The following is a 23,615-nucleotide window of genomic DNA, read 5'->3' on the forward strand; positions in this document are numbered from 1 at the left end:
GACTGAGCACCACTGAGGTCAAGACGCTGTCCTGGGAGCGCAATATGGCTTTGAAAAGTGTCAAGTCAGTCCGAACGCGAGCCTCGAGGCCTCATTTACAAGGAGCGAGGGCCTGCGGTGGGTGGAAAGGGCGCACATCGCCCTAGCAGCACCACAGGCCTGACATCCGAATAGGCTAGGGCTTCGGGCCAGCCCTAAAGGGTTAAAGGGGAAGCATCAGGAAGATAATGGAGGACTTAGAAAATTGTTAAAAACAAAAAGAAAAAGAAAATCGACACGGGTTACTGCCCACTGCCCGCCCAGCCAGCTTTTCCGGAATCCAGTCCGGGCTTTGCGCTCGGCTCTCAGACCCGTTCAGCCGGCCTCTGGAGCGAGCCAATCAGAGGACTCCTCTCAGCACGTGGAGGAGAGAGACTCCAGAGCTCCGCTCCCGCTGCTCACTACACTTGTTACTGCTTGTCCGGTGCGCGGAGAGGGCGAGCTCTGGCCGTTGGCAGGGCAGGAGCCGGCAGGCAACAACTGAGGGAGGCAGAAAGGCACAGAGATCGCAATAATATCCATTATAACCAGCTATCTATCCCTAGCCCCCTGCACACACCCGTCCATCCCACCCGCCGGGAGAGGCAGACAGCGGCCCGCTCTGTGCGCCCAGGGAAAAAGCCCCAGCCATGAGCAATCAGTACCAGGAGGAGGGCTGCTCCGAGAGGCCCGAGTGCAAAAGTAAATCTCCAACTTTGCTCTCCTCCTACTGCATTGACAGCATCCTGGGCCGGAGAAGCCCGTGCAAAATGCGGCTGCTGGGAGCTGCGCAGACCCTGCCTGCCCCGCTGGCTAGCCGCGCCGACCAGGAAAAGGCCTTGCAAGGTAAGGCTGCGCCCTCCAGGAACCTACAAAGCGCTCTGGGCACTGGTTTGGGTGTTAGATGATCGGGGGCCATAGCCCTGGGGTTGCCAAGCTGGAGACAGAGGAAGGATAGGGAACAACTCTGAGGCCTGGTGTCTCAAAAGGCGATAAACATGTCGCAGGGGGTTGTCTCTCCCTTCCCCTCTGCTTCCAGAAAAAGCAGAGGCCAAGCTCTGCTTTGGGGACGTTTAGGTTCTTGATGTTGCTCTTTAGGTTGTGTAAGTGTCCCCTTTGGTAGCCTTAGGGGTGCTCTGATGAGGGGCAGCAGGTCAGACACAGCAGGCGCCAGGTGGACCCTTGTAAGAACAACTTGGCTAAGAACCCCGAAGCTGTAAGTGGAGGTGACCAGGCAGAGTGACCCTAGTCTTTCCTGTTTGGAAGATTTCTTTAAACGTAGTGTTTTTGCCTCCCCTCTCCCACCGCTACTTTTAGATTTCTTGCACCTTTTAAACCCAACCTTTGCAAAAACATCTCCCTGGGATTCTCAAATGTTGCTTACTGTATTTGAAATGTATGAAATGTGCGGCTTCTGGATGCTATTTTTTTCTCTGCTGTGTTATTTTTAAAAATAGAGTTAGATGTTTAAAAGGTTTTCTTTTTTTTTCTAAAATTAAAAATTCCGTAACAACTGTTGTTTTACTCTGAACCTGTTACGCTCAAGTGTTGCCTTGAGCTGGCTGCAGAGGTGTATAGAATCGTTTGTTTCTTTTAAGACCCTAAAACCAGCGGTCCAGCCGCGAGTGCCTCTTGGAAGACTGGGGTGGAAGGTGGAGAAGGGGTCATTTCAAATGAAACTGACTTTTTCCTTTTCTTGTTTTAGCCTACAGTGGCACATGGGCCGGGCACTTCCTCGAAGGGTAGAAGCAGCCTGTGCTTGTTGCACCCTGTCCACCTCCACTCAGGCTCCTTCGAGTCCATTTTCGCCCGGACGATTTTTCTTTGCCTTTTTGGGCCAGAGTCCCCCACCCCACCTCAGGCTGCTGGTTGTTGGCCTCAGCCCCGTTCAGCGCTCAGGGCCACTGAGCGGTGGCCCCTTTCGCCGGCCTGGGCCCCTGTGGCAGAGCAGCAGAGGTCGTGGGCAAAGTTGGGGGGGGTCAGTTTTTGAAAAGTTGTTGAATGTTTTCAGATTCCCCATGCCCTGAAATGAGAGGAGAAAAAGCTGATAAATAGAACAAGGGGAAAGAAAAATGAAGGAAGGAAGAAGAAAGGGTGAGCGCACAAAAAGAGAAAGGAAGGAAAGGGAAAACAAGAAAGATGAGGAAAGAGAGCGACCCTGAGAAAACGAGAATGGAAAAATGGAAGGAAAAAAGAACATAAAGTGAAGAACAGGAGATGGGAAGGAAAGAAGTGAGGAGTGGAGGGGAGAGAAAGAAAAAGGGAAACAAGAAAAAGGAGGAAAGAGAAAGATGTAAAGAAAAAGCCAGAAAAGTGGGGGAAGAAGGTGAAAGAGTAGAAGTCTGGCGGCACGGAGCACGGGGTGAGGGGGTGCGGGAGCTCAGGCGCCCGGGGAGCAGTGACGGTCGCCTGCCCCTTACCGACTCTGCCCGGGACGCCGACCGGGCTGGTGTGCTGACCGCTCTCCCTTGCCCACAGGCTCCCCCAAGGGCAGCAGCGCCCCGTTCGAGGCCGAGCTGCACCTGCCGCCCAAGCTGCGGCGTCTGTATGGCCCGGGCGGGGGCCGCCTCCTCCAGGGCGCCGCAGCTGCGGCCGCGGCCGCGGCAGCGGCCACAGCGGGTCCGCGGGGGGAGGCCCCTCCGCCGCCGCCTCCGCCAACCGCGCGACCCGGGGAGCGCCCAGACGGCACGGGGGCCGCTGTGGCCGCCGCTGCGGCGGCGGCGGCCTGGGACACGCTCAAGATAAGCCAGGCGCCGCAGGTGAGCATCAGCCGCAGCAAGTCGTACCGTGAAAACGGGGCGCCCTTCGTGCCGCCACCGCCCGCGCTGGACGAGCTGGGCGGCCCGGGGGGCGCCGCGCACCCGGACGAGCGCCTCGGCGCGGCTGGCGGCCCCGGTGGCGCCCCGCCAGCAGGTAGTGGCACGGGCGCCGAGGACGATGAGGAGGAACTGCTGGAGGACGAAGAGGACGACGAAGAGGAAGAAGAACTGCTTGAGGACGACGAAGAGGAGCTGCTGGAGGACGACGCCCGAGCCCTGCTCAAGGAGCCCCGACGCTGCGCTGTGTCCGCCACCGGCGCGGTGGCCTCCGCCGCTGCAGCCACCGTGGCCACTGAGGGCGGGGAGCTGTCGCCCAAGGAGGAGCTGCTGCTGCACCCAGAGGACGCTGAGGGCAAGGACGGTGAGGACAGCGTGTGCCTGTCTGCGGGAAGCGACTCGGAGGAGGGGCTACTCAAGCGCAAACAGCGGCGCTACCGCACCACGTTCACCAGCTACCAGCTGGAGGAACTGGAGCGGGCCTTCCAGAAGACGCACTATCCAGATGTCTTCACCAGGTATGCGCGCGCGGGGTGGGCTAGCTGCAATGGCTGGAGGGCGCCAGTGGACCCCAGATAAAGGACGCAGGTGGGCCAGGCCCTCGGCTCCGGTAGGGACTTCGCTCCTGGACTCTACCCAGGTGCGCCCTCCCAATGAATCCATTACTGCTAACCAGGAACTACCCACTCGTTCTCCTCCACCCGTACTCCGGACTTTAAATTCAAGCTGGGATGATTTCTTTGCTTCCCAAGGTGTATCCAGTTTAATTTTCTTTCAAAGTACAAGTTTTACTTAGAAAGAACCAGGCTCTCCAAACGGTTGCCCGAACACCACTTTGGAGAGGTGAGCACCCCAGTGCACTTAATGCAGGGCCCCGGGCCCGGCTAGGTCTCCAGCGGGGCACGGAAAGCTCGTTGCCTGCCCTCGCGGCCAAAGAAAAGCAGGGCCTATTTTTGGCCGCTGAGTGGGGCACTCGCCACCCCCCCCCCCTTGATGCCCCAGGAGCCTCGTGGGTATCAGTTACGCTGTTCCCAGTGAAGCTGGAGCCCATGCCTGGGGAAAAGGCCTTTAAAAATATCCAAGTTCTGTCGCCTGAGGACTCCTGAAGTACCCGAAGGAAGTCAGGACTGGGCAGTGTTTGGTATCTGTACACCTGGGGGCACCAGCCAGAATCTTGCCTCTCATCGCTTTCCTCTCACCCGTCTCATTAACCCCGCATTCGTTTAATGCACACGGGTTTACAGGGGCAGGCAAACCATAGATGAAACAGCTGGGGAAATTTTTCTTTTTTGAATGGGTGGCCAACCTGGCTCTTTTCCGCTCCCCTTCCGAGCTCACGTGTGTGTGTGTGTGTGTGTGTGTGTGTGTGTGTGTGTGTGTGTGTGTGTGTTTTGGAGAGACGTGCCTGTGAGAATACTGGGCACCTAGCCCCCGTTATTTATCCGACCTGGAGTACAAGCCCGGCTGCGGGCTTTCTCCTCTTGCACCCTAAGGCGGGGAGTCAGGATTACAACAAACTTCCCCCACTGTGGAGGGAGAAAGGAATGGGTCTGCCTGTTTCGGAGCTTGTTTAAACTCAGGCAGCTCCTTCGCACCAGACGTGTGCAGCTTTTCAATGCGCATTTTAGAAGCGGAAAGCTGCCTGCCCCTTTGAACCGAAGGAGAGATTGCAGCTTAGGGCTCAGGAGGCCGGAGCCAACTCTAAAGCGCACTTTCTCCGGCAATTAATTGCCAAACTTTCCTAACTAGAAACAGTAATAATAATAATAATTTAAAAAGTGGTTCGGATGCTGGGTGCACAGGCGCTAAACTTGGTCATCCCTGGAGCTAAACTGGGTTCTCCGCTATATTATCCAAGCCCTTCATTACCATTAAAAAAGAAATGAAATGATAAATGAGTGTGTGCTGTCAAATAGCTAACTCACCAACCGGCTTTTTGCATTTATCACACATATGTGTACTTCAAAAGAAGAAAATGATGTGGTGTCAGTTGGCATCCGGGTCTGCTCCCCCCCCCCTTTTTTTGAGCTTCCCCAGAGGGAACCAAAGCCCGCGAAGAGGGGCAGCTTCTTACAGCCACCCCACGCCCACTTCTTTTGGACCCAGGCGTTACTTAGAGCCCCCTGGGTCATGCTCTAAGGGAGCGAGGAGTGTGGTTTTAATTTGCTGGTGCTTCCTGAAGCAGGGGGCGATCCAAAGCACTTAGGCAATGGGCTTTCTCTCAGCCCTGAAGTTTCTGGTGTGGAATGGAGTGGGGGGGGGCGCTGCCAGCAGTGCAGACCCGGATCCCAGGCTGGTGCAGGCCCGCTCTATCGTCTTAGCGAGTCGCAAGCCAATTATTCTGGGCGCGCTCATATTTTCGGTAAACAGGTCGTAAGCCGTTTTACAGCATCTTAATGGTTTCCTATTTGCCTTAATTGTCACAGTAATAACGGCAATGACGGGGTAGGGTTTCAGTTAAATTGACTTCCCCTGAGATGGGCAGGGTTTGTAGTGGGCACTGGAGTCAGGAGGTGCGCAGATTTTTGTTTAATCGAAAAATTACCCCACTGAACTCTTAACAAGCTTAACATATCTCCAGAGGGTAATGGGGAGTATGACCTAAGGGGGGAGGGAGGGAGGAAGGCAGAAGAGAGAGACATGTATGGAAAGGCAGAGAGGTGAAAACAGAGGTGGGAGAGAGAAAATAAATTTTAAAAACGTAGAAAGCAAGAGGGCACAGACATTTTTTTCATGGAGTGCTGAGTTCTCCCATTTACTGTTAGGACAAAACAGAACATACATACTGTGTGTGTGTTTCTCGTCAGTCTAATCTGGTTTAAGAGAGAGCGAGAGATCATCTGAGTGCCCAGTTTTGGAGACTTACAGACTCAAGAAGCCACCCGTCGCTCTTGAATACAATATGATACAATATAATATGTAATAGCCCATATCTGGCAATGTGTTGTGTTTTTATGTTTTCAATCAAACAGTAGGCCCTCCGGTGTGGTAGGGATGGTGATGCCCACGTGTTTGGGGATGAGGGCAGGCAGCCAGGGGAGGCCCTGATGGGGGAGGAGGCTGAGAAGGGGGTACCAGAGCTTCCAGTGACCTCCTGTCGGTGTGTTGCTCTCTTATAGGGAGGAACTGGCCATGAGGCTGGACTTGACGGAGGCCCGAGTCCAGGTGAGCTGCTCCCCAGAGAGGAAGTGGCGGGAGGCGGGCTGGCCGGGAGAGTGGGAAAGAGGTGGGTTGATGGATTTGAAGACCCCTTTCATTAAGTGAAGAGAAGCTGAATCGGAAAAAGAGACCCAAACATTCATACACCAAAAGAGATTAAAATATGAAGACCTGCGGGGGGTAGAGGGGGAGGTTTCTGGCTTTGGGAGCCTTGAAAAGGGGTCCGGGATCAGAAGGGGGATATAAGTTCCCTGAGACTGAAGTTCAGGAGCCCCCTCCCCCTCCACAGCCCCTGTAGGAACCACTCCTCAAACTGACTTCTCCAGATTGAAATAATGGGATGGAGCATGGATTTGGTTGTTAGACAAATCCGCTCAGCTCCAAGCAGGTATTTGGCTGCGATTAAGTCTCCGATCGGGCTTCATAAAAGCCCACTTAGTGCTAGAACAAACAGGGCCATTTGAAGGCAAAATGCTGTTTGATTTCCCCTCCGCCCACACAAGGAGCTGGCTAATGCTATTTGATTTCCCATTTTTTATAGCAATGAGCCCACAATGATCTAATAGGGAGTGAGTGCAATGCTATTAAAGGTGTTTGCAGCCCCATACCAGAGTGCATTTCCGAACCCAGGACTCATAACCAAAGAGACGATCAACACCGGGCAGCCCGATGGCCAACAGAAAACAGATGTCCCTGAGCTAGGAGCTGAGTGAATCACTTTACAGTCAAAATCAGGCGCTGATAAAGCACAATAAATTCCATATGGCTCATTTAATACACAACAGCTTCTTGCATTAGAGGGCTAATGATGAGGCCTGTCCCCTCCTTTCTGTTGACACATTTCTCCATTGTCAAACAGAGATGTGACAGCAACTCCGTATTTTTCAGCTCAGGGGAACGAGTCGTGGGAAAGTTAAATAACTTTTAAAAAGAAAGAGAGCGCCCCCTCCCCTTCTCCTCTCTCCCTATTCACTGGAGAAGATGTAATTAAGTGAATATGAATTATTAGAGTCCTTTCGTTTACCTTTGGGGGGCCTCAGAGGTATTAATTCAATAATGAGGAATTGCAGGGGGACATCTTGATAATTGCAGTTGAGCCGGAGAGAGAGAGAGACAATCCGTCTGTAAAAGGTTTCCCCGTTCTTTGAGGGTATTCTATCCGTGTGCCCCCTCCCTGACTCCTTTCACTGCCCTGAGGAGTGGCGGATATTCTCGTCTAGACAGATTTGGATACACAAAAGCTGCCCACCCAGCTTGGTCCCATCTAGTCTTACCTTTTCAAGCCTCTGAATTTCCACACTAGACTGTTTCTGCAATTCACAAGTAGATTATTTGAGGGCTGTGGAATGTTAGGGATGGGCCCCCTTTCAGCAGAATTTTAAGCAATCGACTGATTTGGATTCTGGATTTTTCTTGCCCTGAGTGGCTGCCGAGAAGTCAAGTCAAGCTGAGGTACTAGTGCTAGTAACCACAACCCCAGTGTGTATATTTGAAAGACGTGGATGTCTATAAAATATTGTTACAACATATTCCTCTGGGATCATTTACATTATATTATAATATAACTCTGTATAGCCTGGAGTTCATTCTTAATTTTTAGACTTGTGCGCGGGCATAAACCCAACCCTAAAAATATTAACGCCTTCAAGGGAGAAGAAACGTATCTCAGCTGTGGGTGTGATAAGCAGGTCACATAAAAATAATCTCAGGCTCCTGGGAGTTATTTTTAGACTGTGGTAACTGCCACATTTCAGGTAAAGGTCTCTACTAGAACTGCTTTCTATTAACAATTAGGAAGATACCTTGTGCTGAAAACCTCCCCCAAGCCTAGAACTGTCTTATTTTAAACCCTGTTTAAACCACATTCCCCCCAAAGAAATACAGGACCTGTTAGCTCTGAAGACACGGGAAGTTGACAGATGTCCTGCCCTCTGCTTTCTGCGTGTCCAGGGATTGCTGCGTACCTGCTGCGCATGGGCAGTGCCCCCCTGGGCAGGGCCGGGCTGTGGGCACGGCCCCTGCAGAAGGCAGGCTGGGTGCCCTGTGTGCCATTTCACGGAGAACAGACACTGAGATGTGTGCTTGTTCTGGAATTACCGTGGGCATGTCTTCCCTTCCAGCTCTCCCCAAACCCCAGAGGCCAAACTAGAACTCTGGGTGTTCAATAAACATTTTTGGACAGGCTAAGTGGACCACCTCCCCCAATTCCCTTTTCAATACAGAGCAGGGATTTTGCCAGGTTTGAGTAAATCTGAACGAGGTGATAATGCACCAAAAAGCTGATAAATCTTCGCTTCTCTGGACGTGAGCTTTCACAGATCTCATTTTACTCCTTCCTAGCAGCCTTATGAGTACAGCTTTATGACGCCCATTTTGCAGATTAGAAGACTGAGATTAAGAAAGGCGTAGGTGGCCTGCCTAAATATGCACAGCAAGCAGCTGAGTGCTTAGACATCGAAACCTTGCTTTCCCCATCTCTAAACCCACCGAACAACTTTCCTTACACTTGGAAAGAACTAGGTTCATTGAAATACCCAATGGAACAGGTTTGTGTGGCCCGTGTTTCCTGCTGGCTTTAAGTTTGGGCTCCTTTTCACCATCCGTTTGGCCTCTGAGGTGTCCTTGAATGACCCGAGACTGGAGAGGGGCCAGGTGGGCGCAGGCTGCAGTGGGAAGGAGGGAGGGCCCCCGGAGCCCCACAGAACAGCTCTCTCCGCTTTGCAGGTTTGGTTCCAGAACCGTCGGGCGAAGTGGCGCAAACGGGAGAAGGCAGGCGCACAGACCCATCCTCCGGGGCTGCCCTTCCCCGGGCCACTCTCGGCCACCCACCCTCTCAGCCCCTACCTGGATGCCAGCCCCTTCCCCCCGCACCACCCGGCACTGGACTCGGCCTGGACAGCCGCTGCCGCCGCCGCTGCCGCGGCCTTCCCGAGCCTACCTCCGCCTCCAGGCTCGGCCAGCCTGCCGCCCAGCGGGGCGCCTCTGGGCCTGAGCACTTTCCTTGGAGCCGCTGTGTTCCGGCACCCTGCCTTCATCAGTCCTGCATTTGGCAGGTAACACGCCGTCTCGGGGTGTCTGTTCATCTGTTCCCTACACACATACATGCACACACAACCTGGGGTGAAGGAGGAGGCCGGAGACAGGCGTGGGATAGAAGCATCTTTTCTCTCTGGCCTAACCTAGAAGATAGCCAAAGAAAATACTCTCTAATTTTGCTTGAGCAATATGGATCTTGAAGGGAAGGGTTTGAACTGAGTGGCAGAGAGGAGGGCAGAACAATTCTGAGTGTTCAGTGAAAGCTGTAAAAGTACCTGTTGAAGGTGGCAATAGCCCAACCCATAGGTGGTATGTATAAATGTCTCCAGGGCCAGGATGACTACAAGTTTTGCAAAAGTCCTTTTGCAAAGCCTGCTGGTTAGAGGGATGGAGCAATGGAGTCAAGGGCCTTCTGGGAGCAAAGAATTCTTTCTTCTTCCCCAGATTCTATATTCCTTGTCACTCAAGTGACCCGCTGCCAACCATACCCCAGTGTGTGCAATCCCCTACCCTAATGAAGTACAAGACAACGAAATAAAAGAAACAGTTCATCATGTTATAACTCCCTCTCTTTAAACGAACATCAAATGATGAAATTAAATGTCTGTATAATCACACAGACAGGGAAACAAAGGAGGGATGTATTAAGTTGGAAAGTGCTGCGAAAATAAAGCTGAATGCAGCTTCCATGATCTCTCTTGGGGAGAACAAAGAAATAATAGATTCATCCAACTGTGCAGCCCCATAACAAAAATCATCTTAGAGAAAAAATTCAAGAAAGACTTAAGTAAAATTAGTTTCTTGCAACAAACTAAGAAAATAGCGAGTGCATTTAAGTGGAGTGACTCAGTTTACCTAGTGGAACCAGGGCATGTTATGCTTCCTCCAAGTCACACTTTATTTGTTTCTGGAGGAAAAAAAATTAAGTGCTGTGTCCTTGGTCCCTGCTCCCCATCCATTTCCCTTCTGATAACAAGTGACTTGTAAAAGCCAGCAAACCACAGCTGGGGCAGCAGGCTGTGAGGTTTGGAGAACTAGAAAAGGGGTGCATGAGGGGTTGAGAGGCAGGAAACTCTCTTCCAGCCCTGGTGGTCTCATATCTAATTGTGGAAAGGCCTAGTTGTCCCTACAGAGGCCAGGAGCAAGAGCCCTGGGGAGAAGTGGGGGGAGGAGGGATGTAGGGGTAGAGGAGGGTAGGGGTGGGGTATGTCTCGGCCAGGGACGGGTCCAGCCTCCGCTGCAGAATCACGGTGCTGTGTGAAGGTGGTGGAGGCAGCTTGAGGAGTAATCCCGGTGCTGCCCGGAGGCGGTGGCATGGATTGGGGTTCCAGGCTTGGATGTTGCTGTGCAACGTGCGCAGGGTTGCTCAATCTAGTGGCTTTCTGGGGCAAGACGCTGCAGGGGCACGGGGAAGGCTTCGGGAAATAGAATGTGAGGATCCTGGCAGGTCGGGTCATAGCTTATTGTCCATCGGCAATCTACAGGAGGGCGCCCCCACCTCCACCTCGCGGTCATTGGCAGGGCACAGGCAACTCAGCCTGGCGCAGGAGGGCGGTTCTGTCCTGCAGAAGTTTGGCAAATGGGCAGGATTTTTCATGGCCAAAAAAGTGCTGGGCGGAGAAGGCATCCTAGAGAGAGTATCAAAGTCCGTAGCGCAGGTCTTCATCAGTTTTGATACCTTCTTCTCCCTTTCTTTTTTTCCCCCTCTCCCCCCACCTTTTCTTTTCCTCTTTGTCTCTCTCTCTCCTGTCAACTAGTATTGCACGCCATTGGAGCTCTTGGTCTGGGAATAGACCGCCTTCTTGAGAGAGCACAGAATCCGTCTAATTGGGCCGTGGGGTTTTGGGCGGGGGGTGGGGGGGTGGGGGCTGTCTCTGCCCCGGCTTTGGCCTCGTGGTCTTTTTTCTCCGTTGATTTCCTACTCCAGTAAAGCCTAGTAAGCAGTGCCTAGCTTCCCGCCTGTGCTCCCACCTACTTCCCAGCCCGCAACCCACCCTCGGCGGGCAGCGCACCCCTCTGCAGGGCATAGGCGTCAGGAAATGCTGCTGGAGATTCTGCCCTCAGCTCTCCCGATGCCGTGACCGCGCTGTTTGCTCTACCTGCAGGCTCTTTTCCACCATGGCCCCCCTGACCAGTGCGTCGACCGCTGCCGCGCTCCTGAGACAGCCCACACCAGCCGTGGAGGGTGCGGTGGCGTCGGGAGCCCTGGCCGATCCGGCCACAGCGGCTGCAGACAGACGCGCCTCTAGCATAGCCGCGCTGAGGCTCAAGGCCAAGGAGCACGCTGCGCAGCTCACACAGCTCAACATCCTGCCGGGCACCAGCACGGGCAAGGAGGTGTGCTAAAGGCTGCTCTGCATCCTCGCACCCAGGGCGCACCCCTAAAGGTCACCTCACTCAGCACCACACAAGACCAAATGGAAACAGAGGACCAGCACACTCCCGAGAGGCCACTGAGAGAGCGCAGCCGCTTTCGCAGCAGCCTGGACTCGGGCAAGGCAGCCCTCAGGTGGCACCGGACGTGGTATCTCCTCGGCTGGCTGTCCACCCGCCCCTACCCCTGCCCCTGCCCCTGCCCCTGCCAACCTCGCTCCAAGTCAAACATCCACTCTCTCCCGTTCTTAACTTTACTGAAAATATCTGGGGAGGTTTTCTCCCCAAAATGCCTGGTAATGAAGCTAAAAAAATTTAAAAGCCCAACCTCTCTTCCTCCAGACATCCCTCTTAGCTTTTTTTTTTTTTTTAATAGTATTTTGGCGCTCAAGTTGATCTCCCCAGTGTGGGCCCCGGTGCGAAGCCAGGGCCAGGGACACAATTGCGAATCTGTAAGATAGCTAATAGTGCACTTAACAGAAAGGGGCGTCTTGTTCTTGTTCTCTTCTTTATCATACACCAACCAAGGTTTTTATATCAAACCAAAGGGAAATACTCTGCTAGAATATGGACTGTTGAAGTCACCAAACTGTGATTATTGATTCTGTACATACCATTGTTATTAAAAAAAAAAAGAACAGAGCTTTGTATATTTGAAATGTTATAACGCAATTGCACTCAGCGTGGTATGGTAAAAGTTTGTCCTGTAGATTCTTACTGTGTTGTAGATACGGTAGGGTTCCTAGACAAATATTTATGTACTCAAGCCCTTTATTTAACTTATTAACTGTAGAGGCTTCTGAAACCTTCAAGATAAAGGCAATGGTACAGTACTTTTGTGTAATGTGTAATTGTTATCACTTTTCCTTGCTATCTAGTGGAGAAGTGTCACGCTCAAAATAAAAAAAAAATTATATGTTTAACAAAAGGAAGTGTGAATGCTTTGTGCAGCCGCTGAGGGGACAGTAGAAGAGGGATACCCACAGGCCAGGGGTGGGCTCCAGCACCCCAGCATCTCCCAGATTTATCTGCATTCCCCTTTTGCTGGCAGAGGCCCCTGGTTTGAATCTGTTCCTCACAGGGCTCCGGGCTTCCTACAATGGCTAAGGACACCAAGTGGTGCTTTCTCCGGCATCTCAGTTCTCCTGGCTGGGAAGGGGGTCCTGGGCCACGGAGGTGGGGTGGGATCGAGGGTGGGTGGCGGCAAGGTAGGCGTTGTTGATGATGGAGAGAAATTTGAAGCGAGCGGGAGTCTTGGTTCAGAAGCCAAAGGAAGCTGTTCGTGGAAAGTGCCACGTAGCAGGGAAGTGCGCAGTCGGCGTTGACAGGTAATGGTGAGAAACCCAGGGGCTGGCTTCCGAGGGGGCGGGCTCCACATACAGGGTACACTCTCGGGGAAGAAGGAGAGGGAGGGAGGGAGGGAGAGAGAACTCGGGAATGGTGACAGAAATGCAGCAAGGGGTACCCAAGTGGCAGATCTTAACTCGACAAATGTCATTACATCAGTTATCCCGGCACTGGGAGATGTATACATTTTTAAAAAATCTAAACAGCTCAAGTTTCCAGAGAAGACCCCCAACAGATTTTGGATCTGTAACCCTTTGGTGCAGCCCTCCCCGGAGCCGGAACGGGAGTCTCACCCTCCCGCAGGCCTTGCCTGTGCCCCGCTGGGTGACCGCTTGGTGTAAGCCCGCCCTCCGGGGCTGGGTCTCGCCAATGCTCCCAGGGTGATGGGAAAGGGAAGAGAAGCTTAATTAGTTTCAATTTGCAGTAATTAGCGCGCCGGACCTTTGGGGAGAGGGGCAGGCAGGGGGGAGGGGGAGGTGCGTTGGCTGCGTGACTACTGCGCCTCGTCGTGGAGTGGGAACCAACAGTCCCGCCAGGCCCGGGGCCATCGGTCGCCATGGGGGGCGCGGGCGCATCTCCGGCCTGGGCCAGTGGCTCTGCCAAAGCTCCGAGGCAGCGACCTGGAGAAGGGGGGCGAGTCCCCTCGCGGCCTGGGGCGCCAGTGTGCGCCGCCCAGGGGCAGGTGCGAGGTCGGGCAGAGGTCAGCGACAGCTCGCAGTGGGCGGCCTGCTCAGCAGCTGCTGAGCTCAGGCCCGGGCGTCCTCAGCTCCCCGCCACCCCTCTGCCCCAACCGCGACCCCAAAACCCGGAGCCCCTCCCCACCTGCTGGAAACCATGAGGAGCGCGCCCTCGGGGCTCACGGACCGACGCTGCTCCCCAGACCTGAGCCATCGGGCAGGTCATTGCCACCCTGCTCCCAGCCTCTCGCTCACAAGCAGGGGCCAGACCTAGGCCCTTTCGTCAGCCGTTCGGCCACACACTCCTTTCTACCGAGGGAACTTTCTAGGACGACCCCGATATCTACGGGTCTCTAACCTCTGGACTCCACAGGGTCTCCTGAGGTGAAAGCTGCTTTCCCAGGGGGGGCAGATCTCCTCGGGAGTTTGGAGTGGACGTGGGGAAGTGCACGAGGAACGTGAGGGAAAAGGACTTTTATTTTTGGTGGTCAATATCAATTTTCCGTCGATTTTAGCTTTTTGTTTAGGTAGGACTTTTTTCCCCCTCCAGGCTGCCAGTTGGATGGTATACGAGAAACAGTACCATTCTTCCTGTTAATGAACTCTTTTTTAAGTCATTTTTTCTCATTTGACCCTTCCATGGAGCAGGAGCAAATTGCGTGAAATTACCTCCAAGGATTACATTTATTACTGGCCAATGAGAACCCCTCGCCTTGTTTTACAAACTCTTAATCCTATGTCATTCTGATGCCACAAACAAGCCCAGTCCTGGGCCTCCTATTCTTTCAACTTTCCCCAGCTGGAGGGACCTCATTCTGCACTTAATATTCCCCATAAATATCACACGCTAAAGACCCCCTGACTTCCAGCAAGTCCACATTAAACATGTGACATGTCACGCATGACAAACTCTGAGTATCTTTTCAAAGCAGCATTAAAAGCAAAGAAACCAATTTTCTTCTCTTTCCAAACCTCCCCAAGTGCTGAATGATGGGGATTGGAAAGAGCCACTGGAGCGTACTTAGGGGGATTTTATGAGATTTTCCAGAATGATTTAATCTTATTGTGAGCATTATTAATGAATGGCAACCCAATTTGGCCCCAATATCTGGGAACAGGGTCACAATGCTGGGAGCAGCTGACCCCCCCCCCCAACCTTAAGCAAGCCTCTTCCACTGAGGAGGAGGAGGAGGTGCCGAACTAAGGCGACTTGGGGAGAGCCTCCTGATAAGGGGATGGCTGTCCCCTGTCACGCCCGGGGCAGAATGCCCTGCCACCTGCTTTCCCAGGGCCACCCCCACAGCATCTTGGGGTAGGGGGCGATTGGGGGCCCAGTCTGGGTCTCTGTGGGAAGGATGAGGGGAAGGGGTAAGTTAATTTGCTACATTTTTCAGACAGGCTAGCCAGATCTGGATGAGGCCCTGAAAGAAAAGGCAAGAAGGAGGCAGCTGGCATAACATTATCAGAGAGCGCCCCTGAGGCTGCCTCCCTCACCACTAAACTACCCGTGGCCTCCACTGCGGACAGTGGGCAGGGTGGACAGCCTACGTTTCTGGTGAGGAAGATGGAAAGTGGATGAATTAGGAGAGGGTGACTATTGAAGAGAAGGTTTAAGGCAACTGCAACTTGAAAGTAAGACTTGAGGTAAAAGTCAGCGGTCTTGGCCCCAGCCAGTTTTCCGTATTTTTCTCCTCGAACCATCACCCCCAAGTGGGGCAAACGCTTATTATTACTGGTTTTGATTTATAACACCAAGAGAGAAGGCACCTGTACTTCTCTTTTCCATATCATTTTGAGTGCAGAGACCCTAGTAAAATGGAAAAGGACGCTAAGGTGAGAGGAAATAAAATTATACATAGGTTACTTCAACTCGCTTTTAGAGGCAAAACTGTATGTGTGAGCATGTATGTGTATACACAATAGTGAGTATGTCTGAATGACGGGGTTCCTAAATGGGGCCCAAACTGCTGTTTTGGAACACCAAGAGCCCCGGAGCAACCGCATATTTAGCTGCCAGTGGGCAGCCTGGCTGGGGGCGGAGGGAGGGTGTGGGGAGAAAACCTGCTACCTGAAGGGAAAAAGCATTTTTCAAAGGAAAAATTCGTGTTGTCTCTGGACGTTATTAACGGTCCAGTTTGAAGTATACATTTTTTCCTTTAAAGAAATGGGAGCGATTGCCAGTTATACATTAAGAAATGTCATTCAGTGATTTTTATTCATTCTCCGGAAATCTTCGTAAAAGCCTGAATCATACTTCTAACAAGCAGCAATTTTGTTAATCCAGGGGGTTATTACTCTGGGCCCTTATTAGGTTCTACACCACTGCCAAGCAATCCTATAACCCTCTCAAAAGAAGTTTACCTCCCTGTTATAAAACCAGTAGTGGTATTTATACTGTGCAATAATTAGTGTATTACTTGAATCCACTAACACGTTCATTTTATCTCTGCACAAAACCTCTAGTCTGCTTATAGAAAGCTTGTGCCTCCTTTGGAGCTGGTAAAGTGGTAAAAGAGTGAATTGAAGGCTGGTTGCACTTTCTCCTTTTGCCTCGCCTTAATTCCCATCTCTTTTTGCTCTCATCCAATTAGCACAGTGTATTAAGCGGTTTATCATCTCATAGTCAGCTATTGAGAGAAACAAGGCGAGCACTTTGCAATAGAACCTGCGCTCCTTTGACACCCTCAGGTACTTACATATTCCACTGTGCTATGAATAATAGAGGAAGAATGGAGCGCTAATTCCCTCATCAAAGAATGCCTTGTCTGCTGCTTTGCTCAACAACACCATTCTGATCAAAAGAAAAGCAATAAAGCTTAGCATAACAAAACGAAACCTACTTATTAGCTTAGTGGTTAAATTAATGCAGAGCCACTGCTATTCAAAACCAAGGTTTGAAAACAGCCTCCAACAACCTGATAATGCTGCCTTCGGATGAAGGAATTTTAATCTGAAATTTGAGGCTGGCTCAGATGAGTTAATCTATTAAACTGCTATAAGGAAGCTCCCCAGCAAACCGTTCAATTAAGAAATATTTAGGTGAGGAGATGGAGAGAGGGGGAGAAAAAGAGAGAGGAGAGCAAGGCAAGGCAGCTTTAAGTTTAGGACGGGAACACTGAATTGAGGGGTCGGGAATTCCCAGAAGAGGGCCTGGGCTTAGTGCGTTTGTTTGTAAAACCCTAACGGGAGATGGGGGAATCTGCTTCTGGGCTTTCTTTATCTTTGCATCTCCTGCCAAACTCATTTAAAAATGATACGTTTGAGCAGGCAAGAGGTGTGTACGTGTGTACGAATAGATGTTTGAGGTAAGAAGTGGTACCGGCTGGAAAAGGGGGTGGTGGTGAGGGGCAGTGATTTCATCCCCTTTCCACGTCCCCCCCCCCCCCAGAGTCCGGTCTGTAAACTTTAGTTTCCTGGCCAAATTAAAATATTGTTGAGCATGCCCTTTGCAGGACTTTCCACTTCTGGTCTCTCAGCTCCCTTTACATGGAGAGCTGAGAGTGAGCGCGCCCTGTCCGAGAGCAGTGTGTGTGTCCTGTGGCAGGCAGAACCTAAATTCAACAGGAGCCCTTTTCGGAGTGCTGGGTTCTTTCAGGGTATCATTTCCCAAGGGGCACAAATACAATTTAGCCCAGAGGTTTAGTCTGGCCCATGGCATTTAAGTTTTTACTTTATAAAATTAGTTGCAAGGTTTAGAAATCAAGAAACTTTTTGGAAAACCAGGATTCCTGGCTTCTCTTGAAGACTGGACTGTGTGGCTGGCCCCCGGACTCCGTCCCTCCCAGCATCACGGAGCAGCCACTGCCCGCTGTGGCCAGTCCCGGCCACTCTCTGGTGAGAACCCAGCTTGTTTGATCCCTTCACTGTGAGCACTGGAGCTTAACTCCCATTCCACGGAGCCCGTGCAGACATCCTGGTAGGCACCCGCTTACAAAGGAGGGGGGCACCCCTGCATTTCTGCATGTGTCCCACCCACTGCACTATCAACTGATGGCAAACGAATTAAGGAGTAGAAACTTTTCCCAGAGAAAAGTTTGTATACCATGTTCCAGTCTTCTAGGAGGGATCCATCGGAACTCTTTAAAAAATCCTCACAGTAAAGTATGTTTCTTGAATTTAGAGAGGAAAAGAGGGATGGAGGGAGAGATGGAGAGAGATGGGTAAGGGGAGGGGAAGAGAGGAAAACATCGATCGGTGGCCTCCTGAATGCGCCCTGACTGGGGATCGAACCTACAACCCTTTAGTATATGGGAGAACGCTCCAACCACCTGACCATGCAGCCAGGATTGCACTTCATCAAAGTTGCACGTTCAACTTTCCATAAAATTCTGGAACCCTGAGGTGCCTCCCAGAAAAGCCTCTTAACGAATCCCGAGTTGCATATTAGACTAAGAAAACATCAACCCCAGCACCTGCCCTTTTCAAGGACTGTTCTGAGAAATGCCTGACTTTTTATACGCCCTCAACAGAAATGCTTCCCACCCTCCCAGTGAAGACAATCTAATACGGAGACAAGAAAGAGACCAATGAGTAGTTATTTGAATCTCCTAGAGTTTCCTTGAGGACCAAGTTCAGGCTAACTCTTTATTTGTATTTACCATAACCCAAGGTCCAAGAAATCAAGGAAAACATGCCTTCTATTGAGAAAGTCAAGTGGGGGCTTGGGCTCATGGAAGCATATGTTAGGTTAGAGAACCATCTCTACGATCTCACATGGTAACAGCAATGGAAACCACACTAATCTTGTAGTTTCTCGAAGCAACTCGGGTGCTCTGACTTTGCACAGGTTGTGAACCTGAAGTAACCAAGGCATTAATGAATTAACTGACAGGGCCCTAAATCCAAACTGTTTCTACTTAAGCCTGAGTATAAGACACAGCAAAGGAGGAGAGGAAAGAGATGGCAAAGAAAGGTAGAAGGTGGCACCATCTCCGTTGCTTGAACAGGTATTTCTTTAGGAGGGCCACGCTGGGCAACCCTTCTCTTCTGGGGTGCCCTTCTCTCAGTAGTTAGCACCTTTGCTCTCCATAAAGAGACGCTGCAGCTCTTGGCTTAGCTTTCTTTGGCTGCCCAAAGTCAGCAAAGCACACAAGAAACCACACTCCATCTCTTAAAGGACTGAGGTCCACAGGAATTTTCCCAAATGCACTCGGAACATTCAGACATACTCTCATGCTAAGCATCTCCGAGCTGAGGTCCAACCAGGCTGAGGTGTGAGAGGGGATCCCTTACTCCTTGTTGTGCCCTCTGATCAACATTTTGTACCTGGGAAGTATTCACCGCAACTGCTTTCCCTTTAAGAAACTTTATTCTTTTTTTTTTTCTTTAAGATTTTATTTCTTTGTAGAGAGAGGGGAAGGGAAGGAGGGAAACATCAATCAATGTATAGTTGTCTCACACACCTCCTACTGGGGACTCAGCCTGCAACCCAGGCATGTGCCCTGACTGGGAATTGAACTGGTGACCCTTTGGTCTGCAGGCTGGTGCTCAGCCCGTGAGCCACACCAGCCAAGGCAGAAAACTTTATTCTTAAGTGGAAAAAAAAAAAGCGCAACGTGTTTTTCATTGATAAAAACACAGGTAAATAGTTTAAAAAATATAGCATAGTTGCACAGCAGAAATGTATTTTGTTAGTATAAACTTATCAATCATGTAAGAAAGGCAAAACTGCTATATTGAAATACATTTAGCTTCTGGCAAAGAAGAAATGAGAAAAATAGCACCAGACGCAATTAACCAATTAACTGCCCCTCTGAATATACCATGATTCTTGTTCCAACCTCTACATGTTTTTAATGAAATGTTATAGGATATCAAATTATTTTAAATGTGCTTTCCCACTGTAAAAACCTTTACCTGGATTTTCTACTTAAGGGGAAAAAGGAATGAGTGTAAAACACCTGCTGAGCATGCATGCACACAAGCGCACACATGCGTGCGTGTGTGCTGGACTTCAGAATGATTCAGTAAACACGCTGTTTAATCTATTTAGTGAGCACAAGCCTCATTCAAAATATCCCCCCTTGACTACGTATAGAAAAGACAAAACTGAAAAGGATAGGACGGCCACTCGTGGAGCCAGTGGCTGGGAAGCACTTGGGTTTAGCCTGGGTTTAATTGGCGTGTGAAAAGGCAAAACGTTAGCGCTCCTACCAAACTCCATGAACCTCTCCCTTGTCAGGACAGCTCTGCTGGAGGTCCCGGGGCAAAGCCTGTGGTCACTTGCATCCCAGCCACCCTCAATTAATCTCTCTTCCTTCACTGACCCACCTCCCCTAGAAATCCACTCCTGAATCTGAATCTGAATGCAAAGCAGCTTGCTCGTCAGGTGCTTTGCAAAGGGTTACAGGGCCATGCTTCAATAGTACATGGTACACTGTAAGAGGAAGGCTGTTCGGATGTTCCCTGATGCTTGGCAATTAAAAAAATTTTTGCGGTTACTTTTAATAATTCCCCTCCCAAGCCACGTCCACACAAAATGAGATGCGATCCCCAAGGAAAAAGCAAAGCAGAGAAGCAGGTAGGACCCCAGGGGAGGTGATGGATCCATGTGCCAGGAAGCTGCTGCAGTTCACCCAAAGATCCCGACTGCAGCCGCTTCTAGGGTGCCCTCAGCATCTGACAGCACAATCCACAAAGAGTTTGCTGAGGTTCACTTCGGTATAGCCACTTTGCAACAAGAACTGCTCTGCTATGTTCTTGAGATTTTTGTAGTCTTGACGAACTTTGGTGGTAAAATACTGTTTCTTCAATTTATCTAAAAAGAAATAAAAATAAAAAGATTACAAGTCTCAGAGGGAGCTTCGTTTTATTTTCCAATTACAGTTTGACATGCAATTTTATATTACTTTCAGGTACACAGCATAGCGATTAGACATTTATATACCTTCCGAAGTACTCCCTCTGATGAGTTTAGTACTCATCTGACAACGTACACAGTGATTACAATACTGTTGGCTCTCTGCCATATATGGTACTTTACATCCAGAGGGACCTTTTAAAGAGCATTCAGTACTCCTTATGCACTAGAGAAGGGGGTGCAGGTTGTACTTGCAGCTCTGTGGCTTACATATCCTCATGGTCCTGTCGCTGGTCTGCCCCTGGGCCAGCCCCAGGCTGGGGGCGGGGGGCTGAGACCCCGAGATTCCTCTGTGGAAGCCATTCTTCCTTTCCTCTGCCCACCACTTGTCAGCACCTAGCTGACTCAGTGCACTGGGGGGACACAGCCACGCTTCACGGATGGGAACTGCAGGTGCGCGCCCATGTGCAGCAGGCGAGGTGAACGACACTTGCAGACGCCACTTTTGCAGCGCCGGTGAGCATATGCACGCAAATGCATGCTAAGTATGGATGTGGCAAGAAATACTTTGTCTCAAAGGAAGCCTGGGTCTCCCAGTGCCAACTCCCCGGATCAGCAGGGCCTGGCTTCTTCTAGTCCTTCAGGTCTGTGTCCCTCTGCGACAGAAAACCTCCTCTGCTGTCAGAGATGAGGGGTGGCCCGTCTGGAGAGCACCTGTCCATTGGCAAGATTGCTTTTTTCTTCTTTGTCCACCAACCAAGTGCCTGTGAACTTTGGGTATGCAGCTGCCCCTCCTCTGCTTCCTGCTCCTTCCACGCACACTCCCTCAGCCTTCTGGTTTGGAGAGACGCACTGCTAAGCCTGAAAGAAGCCTGTTCCTTTCCCTCCCCAGGGCCTGCTACCTCCACATCTGGTTCTTCTAAAGGAGCAGTAGGGCTGTGACACCCAGGTCTGATCTTTTGGGGACAAGGGTGATCCCTGGGGGAGCCAACCCTGCTCCGGATGGTTAAGATGACACGGGATTTGCTCAAAGCTGCCCAGGGACACTGTGAGGTTATTTGGAGAGGCCCACTGTGGTACAATCCCCATTTTCTGGATGAGGGAACTGGGAGGTCCAGTCAGTTGCCTAAGGTCACACAGCGGGCACTGGGGATTGGGAAGTACAAACTGGAGAGAGCAGGCCCTCAGAGGCTGGCCTGGACCCAGGTGCGGGGGGTGGGGGGGTGGGGGGAGGCTGACCGGAACTGGAAACAGGAAAGCATCAAGAAGGAAACTCTGTCAGTCACAGAAAGAAACCCGCTGAAACAACACAGCAACACTGAAGTCTGCAAAGCCCCCCGGAAAATGAAAACTCGCCCTCCAGACTTTTGTTCCTTAACTACACATTCTCGTTTGTTCTCCACAACCTTTGTTACATCATACAACTGCCTTCCAAACAACAACAAAAACGTCAGTAGAAAGGACTGATATGCCCTAAGGGGGTGGAAAAGTGGAGGCAAGGAGAGGCGCATCGTTAACCAGCCACAGAAAGACACTCTGAAAGTTCTAATTATTGGAGTCTGGGAATAGGCAACAATGGCCCCACGACCAGGGTGGCTGCTCCCGCAGGCCAGAGCCTGGGCGGCACCCTGTGCATGTCAATGACACAGTCGCATGTGCGGTGGGGACAGCGCATTGAAAGAGCTGCGGTGATACGGAGCAGGGGAGGAAGAGAGAGGGCACAGCTCCCGATGTGTTTACCTCCTCTGCTGATGGGATATTGACTTTTCCCACCAGGTTGGTTAGAAAGGGGACTATTTATACTGCCACACAGCAGCGTTAGAATGACAACCAGTATCACTTGGTGCTCTTCTTCATAAAAGACAACTGCGATCACCGGCATCTGCCACAGCCAGTCGATACGGCCAAGGCACCATTCCACGCCAGTGTGAGATGCAGATAAAAGCTCCCACTTGCTTCCCCAATGAGAATGTAATCAATAATGTATGGAAGGTCTTCTAGGAAACCACTGCACGAGCTGTCGCAGGCCACAGGGTGCGGAGCTGAGGGGGAAAGGGCTCACCCCTTCTTTGTGTTTTTTTCTCTGCCCCACTTGAGGCCCCTAGGCCGCCCACCTTAGGCTTCACATTGAAACTGTCACCCCATTTCCTTTAATGCTCCACCCACTACTTTAGAACTCAAGCGTTTAAAAATACTGGTGTTAAATGGTGGAAACCAATAAATGTAGCCAGTAAAACCCTGTTCCTTCTACCTGCTTTGGTTTGGGGAGCTGGTAAAAGGAGCCATGGCCATAGGCCCTGCAGGTCAGCTGTCTGAGAACAAAGATTCCAAGAGGCCATTAGGCAAGAGGCCTCGAAGATTTGCAGCCATACCAGCCTGGTGGCTGTCACTGTCTCAACAAGCAACACACACACACACACACACACACACACACACACACACACTCCAAACTTCACAGAGACAGGGAAAGGAAAGGCTCTTCCTACAAACAAGCACATCAGCAAAATACACTCTCGTGGACTGCAGTATCACCAGAAGTCATTCACCTTAATACACCTGCAACATGAATCCACTTGTCCTGGGAACCTCACTTGAGGGCATGGATCTACTGCTTATTTACTCTGGTCCCGTTGAGGCCTTAGGGTCATATGCCAATTACCAAAATATCCTGTCCCCAACCATTAGGAAAACAATGAAAAACAAGTCAGCCTAGATATTAATTACTCACCCAATGTTTTATCAGACAATAAAATGAACTGCTAATTTAAAAGTTGGTTTCTGCTGATTAGAATCTAAGCCCTGAAAACATGCAAGTTACAGTATTTTCTACATGAGATGAAGTAGGCCATCATCCGCGGGTTGAACTTGTCTTAAATATTGCAAGTAAAAGTCAACTCATCAAATAAAATGTTAGAACTATTTGAAACAAAAGGGTAAATCCTCTCATCTGAGGAAACCGTCTCTACTTTGGATAGTCTGTGTCAGTAAAACAAAAATCTCTTTTACACTTTACTCTTTGTAAAAACCCTTTCTGGACTTAAAGGAACACACTGAAATACAAACCAGGAGGCAAAGACATTTTAACACTGCCTACTGGTTATTTTATTTTAATTAAGGCAGGCTTAGGCACACCGGCAGCAGCCGTCTCTGCTCTGAATATCTGTTTCATTTATTTCCGTGCAAAGGTATCAAACAACAGTCAGTTATAATTGATTCTGTCAGGTGTTATACAGTCAGTCATAATTGTCTCTGTGTAGAGGTGTGTCAATTTACTATATCTGAATTAAATATTCTGTCAATTATGAAATCAGGTAATAATTTCAGTCAGTTTTTTAATTGCATGGCTTCCCACCATACAGTTCTCAGCTTTCCCACCTTTTTTAATCTGTA

The 23,615-nt window shown here is 50.6% G+C and overlaps 2 protein-coding genes across 4 annotated transcripts in view; one reads left to right on the plus strand and one right to left on the minus strand.

Annotated features, from left to right (window-relative positions):
- The first annotated feature begins 668 nt into the window (after positions 1–668).
- ARX (aristaless related homeobox) lies at positions 669–11,451 on the plus strand. Its single transcript, XM_037142923.2, has 5 exons — positions 669–864; positions 2,497–3,352; positions 5,954–5,999; positions 8,718–9,046; positions 11,135–11,451. The coding sequence occupies exons 1-5, from the start codon at positions 669–671 to the stop codon at positions 11,373–11,375; spliced, it is 1,668 nt and encodes a 555-aa protein (XP_036998818.1). The 3' UTR covers positions 11,376–11,451.
- A 7,247-nt stretch (positions 11,452–18,698) lies between these two features.
- POLA1 (DNA polymerase alpha 1, catalytic subunit) overlaps positions 18,699–23,615 on the minus strand; it is a 303,248-nt gene continuing 298,331 nt past the window's right edge. For 2 of the 3 annotated variants that reach the window (XM_037142925.2, XM_053655776.1), the window contains exon 36: positions 18,699–20,183. In XM_037142925.2, the coding sequence (XP_036998820.2) occupies positions 20,038–20,183 (146 nt within the window). In that variant the 3' untranslated portion in view covers positions 18,699–20,037. The remainder of the gene's footprint in view (positions 20,184–23,615) is intronic. The other variant, XM_037142924.2, reaches the window with a different exon arrangement.

This window comes from Artibeus jamaicensis, unplaced genomic scaffold (genome assembly GCF_021234435.1).
Source record: "Artibeus jamaicensis isolate MK-2021 breed Jamaican fruit bat unplaced genomic scaffold, CSHL_Jam_final scaffold_1283, whole genome shotgun sequence".
In the NCBI taxonomy this organism is placed as follows: domain Eukaryota; kingdom Metazoa; phylum Chordata; class Mammalia; order Chiroptera; family Phyllostomidae; genus Artibeus; species Artibeus jamaicensis.

What these genes read in the sequence shown, in the direction of transcription:
- ARX (XM_037142923.2), top strand. Translation starts at nt 669, where the DNA reads ATGAGCAATCAGTACCAGGAGGAGGGCTGCTCCGAGAGGCCCGAGTGC. An exon ending in TGACGGAGGCCCGAGTCCAG is followed by an intron (nt 6,000 to 8,717) that starts GTGAGCTGCTCC and finishes TCCGCTTTGCAG; the next exon opens with GTTTGGTTCCAGAACCGTCG. An exon ending in ATCAGTCCTGCATTTGGCAG is followed by an intron (nt 9,047 to 11,134) that starts GTAACACGCCGT and finishes CTCTACCTGCAG; the next exon opens with GCTCTTTTCCACCATGGCCC.